Consider the following 6,294-nt stretch of genomic DNA (forward strand, 5'->3'; position numbering starts at 1 on the left):
GAGAGGGAGAGCTGGAGGGCCGTGGCCCAGGACGTCTGCGACACTGTGGGCATCGGAGAGGAGAGGAGCCCTGCCGCTGAAGAAGGAGGAGGAGGAGGTGGTGGTGGAGGAGGAGGAAGTGGTGGTAGTGGAGGAGGAGAGACAGTGGAAGGTGGAGAGAAGAGAGGCGTGTACGATTTGAAGGCTCACATCGATAAGCTGACAGATATTTTGGAGGTGAGTTATGCTAAGCTTGTTTTGTTCACAACCTGAGGATGGTGCTAGTGGAGCAGAGCTAAACGTGCGCGACTTCTGCAGGAGGTGAAGCTGCAGAACAACATGAAGGACGAGGAGATCAAAGCTCTGAGAGATAGAATGATCAAGATGGAGAGCATCATACCTGTTCAGGTAAGTTCGCACCTTCCGTCAAACCATTGTTGCCTCCTCCAGTGTTAATTTTTGTTTGACTTGTTTCCAGGACGACGACATGAATGGCGAGGGAGGAGAATCCCCTCAGAGAGAGAGAGACGGGGATGTGGACGAAGACGACGACTGCCCCAACCACCCAGAGGTCAGAGTTCAGCGGCTGATGGATGAGGACCCGGCATTCAGGAGAGGACGGCTCCGCTGGATGAAAAAGGAGCAGCAGCGGCTCCTGAACCTGCAACAGCAGAACATCACCAAGAAGCTGCGAGGACAGAACCAAAGCCAAGGTGAGCACGGGGGTGTGGCTGTACCGTTATGGCGAAAGTTCCATTAGAAGTCCCCACTATTGATCGTCATCGATAAACCTATCAAATGATCTGGAATTAGTTGAGTCGGTTGCTTGTACTGTGTCCATCTTTTATTTACAGTCTGTGCCCTGACCCCAGCCCTTGCTCCTCCAACTCTTCCAGGTCAGAACACCCCCACTGTCCCGATCCACCTCCCGGGAACCGGTCGCTTCATCCCTCCCCAGGAGTGCAAGCTCAAGTTCCCCTTTAAGAGTAACCCTGCCCACCGGCTGTCCTGGGGACCCGCTAGCGCTGCCCTGCAAGCTCTGGGTCTGGTCGAGGGAGGAGGAGCAGGAACTGATGCTGGTGAGCAGAAGGAGAACAGGGGAGGAGAAGCTACAGGTTCTCCCTCACCTCCGCCTCCCCCACAAGGTCAACTCCCTGGTCTCTTGCCCCTCCCCTTCCCAGCTCAGCCTCCTCGCATGCGCACCCCCAGCCCTCATCGTGCCTGGCAGCAGCGTAACCAGGGCAACCAGGGTGGCTACCACTACAACAACCAGGGCAACAACCAAAACCAGCAACGTCGTTACCGCCGAAACTCCCTGGACAGCTCGCCACAGGGCAACGGGAGCTACGACAATGACCAGCACTTCAGCGGCGGTGGCAACGGTGGTCACCAGGGGCGACCAAGACAGAGGAGGGGGTTTTCCCCTGGGCCAGGGGGGGAGAGAGGAGGAGGAGGCAGAGGAGGAGGAGGCGGAGGCCGGGACCGGGACAGAGACAGAGACAGAGACGGAGGCTTCCCTTATAATCAACGCCAGCACCATCAGTACCATCACCACCATCCCTACTACAACCCCCACAATGCACCATTCCAACCTGGACCTCACCCTCACCCCCATTACCACAGCCTGCCGCGGTCAGGGGCCCCGGCCCTTCCTGCTGACATGCTACTGGGCATTGTGCCGCCGCCAGGGGTGTGGGCTTTCAACACTCCGCCCAGGATGAGGCGGCAGTTCAGCGCACCGGACCTCAAAAACAACAACAACAATAACAACAAGGAGACACCGATCTGACCTCTGACCTCCTGAACACGGAGGCTCCTGATTGACTGCGGGACATGGGGTGATCCTGATGCTGTAGAGAATCGGCTGAGAGTGTGGTTGTGTGTGCACGTGTGTGCATTTGAGCACTTTTACACACCCTGTATCCTTTGTCCTGCTGTGCGTGTGTTTGTGAAGCTTTTAGCTTAGCACAGGTGAGCTGTTAGCAATGCTGACGTGCAAACATTGAATTTCAATTTGTTTTATTCTATTTTATGGAGTTTGTCATTCTGTCAGACTTTGATCACGTAATGATTTAGCTTTTTTTTTCTTTTTTAAATTTCACCGATGGCTGATGTTCGGGCGTTGATCACTGTGTTAACGAGGTGCCTTAAAGCCGACATGTCTGCTGGTGAAGCTAATTTTGTTTTAAAGATAAAGGACGTCAGTTAGCAGGGTGGTGTTTTTGTGTTTGATGAGGGGTTTTTTTAGCTTTTAGTGCTAGCAGGTGAAGAATAGGTGAAATTGTGAGCTTCGCCTAGCCTACGCTGCATTCAAGTTCCATGGGAATTACAGATTGTACAGCTTGTTAAACTCACTTCAACCCTCAAACTGATGATTAGGAATTTAATCAGAAACAGTAAACTTGTATTTACATCTTCTCCCATGTGATTTGAATGCAGCATCGCTGAGTGCTACAAACCAAAGAAAGCGGCTGTGCGGCACTTGCTAGTCAGGGTAAAAGCGTCAGTGCAGGAATAATAAGTGCCAATGGGGCATTTGCAAAAACAGCAAAACAAAAATGGAGAAGTTGAGGGTGAGAACGGCGAGTGTAAATGGGCCCCTGAGGAAGAAGAGGTGCAGAGAGGAGTAGTAGTAGGTGCTGCGCTTGTCTTACCTGTCAGATGTTTGTTTTTAAGAGCTGTGTGTGTATATTTGAAGTGTTAAATCTGATTTTTAAACACGTGAAATGTCCTGACGGTAGGTTCACCGTCTCTGGCAATCGTGGGAAATGCAAGTGATGCGTAACACATGATGATGTCCCAAGGTGGGAGTTGATGTTGGAGCTCAGAGACATAATCATGAAGGGATGGATTTGTTTATGTAGGGCTAGATAAGCAAGGAATTCTGGGAGATGTATTGAGAAGGAGAAGGTTTTGAGGGAGAGAAGAAGCTGATATACAGTAAGCGTTTTGTTTTTGAAGAAGTAACAGACACTACAGCATGTCAGGTGTGATACAAGATTCCTGCTGTAAGGATGTGACACTTTTTACATTATATCCAATTCAAGAAGGATGGGAAAATTCACTGCTGCCTTCCTGGCACGTAGGGATCCTGGAAATTGTGGCCTCCACCTGTTTCAGGTTGCTTTTAATTTCTTCTCTTTTTCAAACATGACATTTACACACACATATTTTTGCTGGTGTTGTGTTCACTTCACATCTTTAAGATAGGAAACAAATTTCCAGCTTCCTACGTCACAGCGAACGCAGCGTTTTATGTGCGTTTTATTCGCACTGAATTAATGAAGACAAGTTTACTGCCAAGAGGGGCTGGGAGAGTTGGCGATACTGCGCACACTCCACCCACTCAAAGCAGAGGATTCTGGGAGTTAACAAGTGGAGCAACTATGAGCTCTGTGGCTTTTAAGGCTTTTTTCATAAAAAGGTTAGAATCAACCAATGGCAGCGCTCCTTCCTGCTGCAAGAGGGAGTCAGTGCCATGACGATGACGATAATTATGATGAAAATGAAAGTGATTGCAGTTGGCCTGAGAAGCATGATGTCAGCAGAATCTCTGGAATTGACCAATCACAGGACAATCTCTAAACCTGCTTCCACTGCCGGGCCTGATGGGAAAATTAGTTTTTTGTTTTTTAATTATTATTATTATTATTTTTATTTTTATTTTTTTAGATTTTTTTCCAGCTTGGGCCTCCGATTGGCTGTTTGTTTTTCATTTGTGTATCACATCATGTACTGCGTATTTTAACCAACCTCCATGTTTGACCTTTGGTTTATGATGTCATCAGTCATCATCACTTATTAATATAATTATCCTAAAGTTATACGTGTCATTAATATTTGGTTATTGTGGATGCTGCTAAAGGGAGTTTTGTTGCCCTCACGCAAACCGTTGAGTTAGTGTATGTGTTTGTGTATGTTGAGTGTGTGTGTGTTGGGCGTCTGTTTGTGTGTTTGTGGGTTAACTTAGAATCAAACAGTAAAGTTTGTTTTACTTCATAAAGCTGATTTTAGTCATTATTCTTTTTCTTTGTTTAGTTTTGTTGTTTTTTTGAGGTGGAATGGGGGAGGGACTTGGAGGGGGTGGGGTGTTGCCATGGCAGCCATGACTCAGCAGAATTCCAGAACATTCTAGAACTCCCCTCACTGACAGGCTGTGCCCATTCCCTGCACCTCTGCTCTAATCATGACCTCAGAATCTGTGACATTACGGCGTGTTGTCGCTTCAGAACTCGAAACACGGATATGGATATGATGACATCATGGTGTAGCCCTCTTCCTGTTGGCCCAGACCCCCTCAGTTGCTTTTTTGTTATTGTTGTTGTTTTCTCTCTGTATGTGTTGGGTTGTCTTTTGTTGTTGTTTTGGTTGTATCAGGAACCAATCTCAGGCTCTACCTGCAGACAACATGATGGCAATAAACTGTCTTTGTTTGGTGTACTGACCACGTAAGATCCTCAGCCAGATGTACTCCAAGGAACCGGAAGCTGCTCACTCTCTCCACAGCAGCGCCGTTGATGGTGATGGGGGTGTGTACTTCTCTGCACCTCCGGAAGTCCACTATCAACTCCTTTGTCTTTGCGACGTTGAGGGTGAGATGGTTGTCTTGACACCAGTGGGTCAGGGCGCTGACCTCCTCCCTGTAAGCCGTCTCATCACCATTGGTGATAAGACCCACCACTGTAGTGTCGTCCGCAAACTTCACAATGATGTTGGAGTTGTTAGTGGCCGTGCAGTCGTAGGTGTAGAGTGAGTACAGGAGAGGGCTCAGTACACACCCCTGTGGAGCACCAGTGTTCAGTGTGATGGGGGATGAGGTGATGCTGCCCAGTCTGACCACTTGGCGTCTGTCAGACAGGAAGCTAAGGATCCAGCTGCAGAGGGAGCTGCTCAGTCCTAGATCCTGCAGTTTCCTGTCCAGCTTCGAGGGAACGATGGTATTGAATGCTGAGCTGTAATCTACAAACAGCATTCTCACATACGTGTCTCTCTTCTCCAGGTGTGACAGGGCAGTGTGTAGTGTCAGGGCTATGGCATCATCAGTGGACCTGTTGTGGCGGTATGCGAACTGTAGAGGGTCCAGTGAGTCGGGTAGTGCAGAGCAGATGAAGTCCCTGACCAGCTTCTCGAAGCATTTGCTCACGATGGGGGTCAGGGCTACAGGTCGCCAGTCGTTCAATGAGGAGATGGTGGAGGATTTGGGTACAGGGACGATGGTGGCCATTTTGAAGCAGGCTGGGACTACAGACAGAGAGAGGGAAAGGTTGAAGATGTGTGTGAACACTCCAGCCAGCTGAGCCGCGCATGACTTGAGGACGCGGCCGGGAATCCCGTCCGGACCAGTAGCTTTGCGCGCGTTCACCTTCCTGAAGCACTTCCGCACATCCTCCTCAGACACAGTGTGCGCACTGACGTCATCCGCGGTGCGCACACTGTCCGGTCTCATGGTGTTCGCTGTGTCGAATCTAGCGTAGAATACGTTTAGATCCTCACACAGAGAGGCCGTGGTCTGCGGTCATAATATAATATAATATGATATAATGTGATATAATATAATTTACCCTACCGCCTACTGGTGTTGGCCAGAGGGGCCGATGGCGCGATATGGCAGCCTCGCTTCTGTCAGTCTGCCCCAGGGCAGCTGTGGCTACAACTGTAGCTTGCCTCCACCAGTGTGTGAATGTGAGAGTGAATGAATAGTGGCATTGTAAAGCGCTTTGGGTGCCTTGAAAAGCGCTATATAAATCCAATCCATTATTATTATTATTAATTAAATTACTTACGAGTTTAATTTGTCAGCAACTTTCTGCCAGCCCTCTCTCCTTGCTTTTGCAGCCTTTGCAGTGTTCCCTTGCGTTTTAATTAAACTCTGAAACTCCTGAAATCCCTCAATCAAGAGTTCTTGCTCTGCTGCCGAAAAATACCGAGCGCGCTCCTTCGACATTTTCGCCGACCAATCAAAGGGTTGCCGATCAATGTTTCTACTATCGATGCGTAGCCCCTGTTAAGCCACCCAGTGATCTCACATTACTTCATCCAGCTATACTAATCGTCAACAACAGGTGTGTTCGGAGAACCGGAATAGCGAGCTCAGAGTTAGCGCGATGATTTGATCTTGGATGTGTCATTTGATCTTGGATGTAGTAAGCGAGGTACGAAGAACGGACCCCTGAAAACTACACCCACATTAATGTTTTGTTTTGTTTTCGGCAGGGGGGTTTTTGAGTGCACTGACACCTCTCAGCTTCCATAGCCATCCTTCATGGATGAAGACCCAATAAAAACACAAGAAGTGAGTCTTATTTTGAATCTTGG

At 48.7% G+C, this 6,294-nt stretch overlaps 1 protein-coding gene across 1 annotated transcript in view; it reads left to right on the forward strand.

Moving 5' to 3' along the window:
• LOC102294168 (kinesin-like protein KIF1C) overlaps positions 1–3,396 on the forward strand; it is a gene marked incomplete at its 5' end in the record, with an annotated part of 11,393 nt that extends 7,997 nt beyond the window's left edge. The window contains 4 exon segments of the mRNA XM_014330518.2: positions 1–216; positions 298–387; positions 458–692; positions 834–3,396. Coding sequence (XP_014186004.1) covers positions 1–216; positions 298–387; positions 458–692; positions 834–1,768 — 1,476 coding nt within the window.
• Positions 3,397–6,294: the final 2,898 nt, after the last annotated feature.

The sequence above is a fragment of the Haplochromis burtoni genome, unplaced genomic scaffold (assembly GCF_018398535.1).
Source record: "Haplochromis burtoni strain Fernald_Lab_line unplaced genomic scaffold, NCSU_Asbu1 Contig_846, whole genome shotgun sequence".
Lineage (NCBI taxonomy): Eukaryota > Metazoa > Chordata > Actinopteri > Cichliformes > Cichlidae > Haplochromis > Haplochromis burtoni.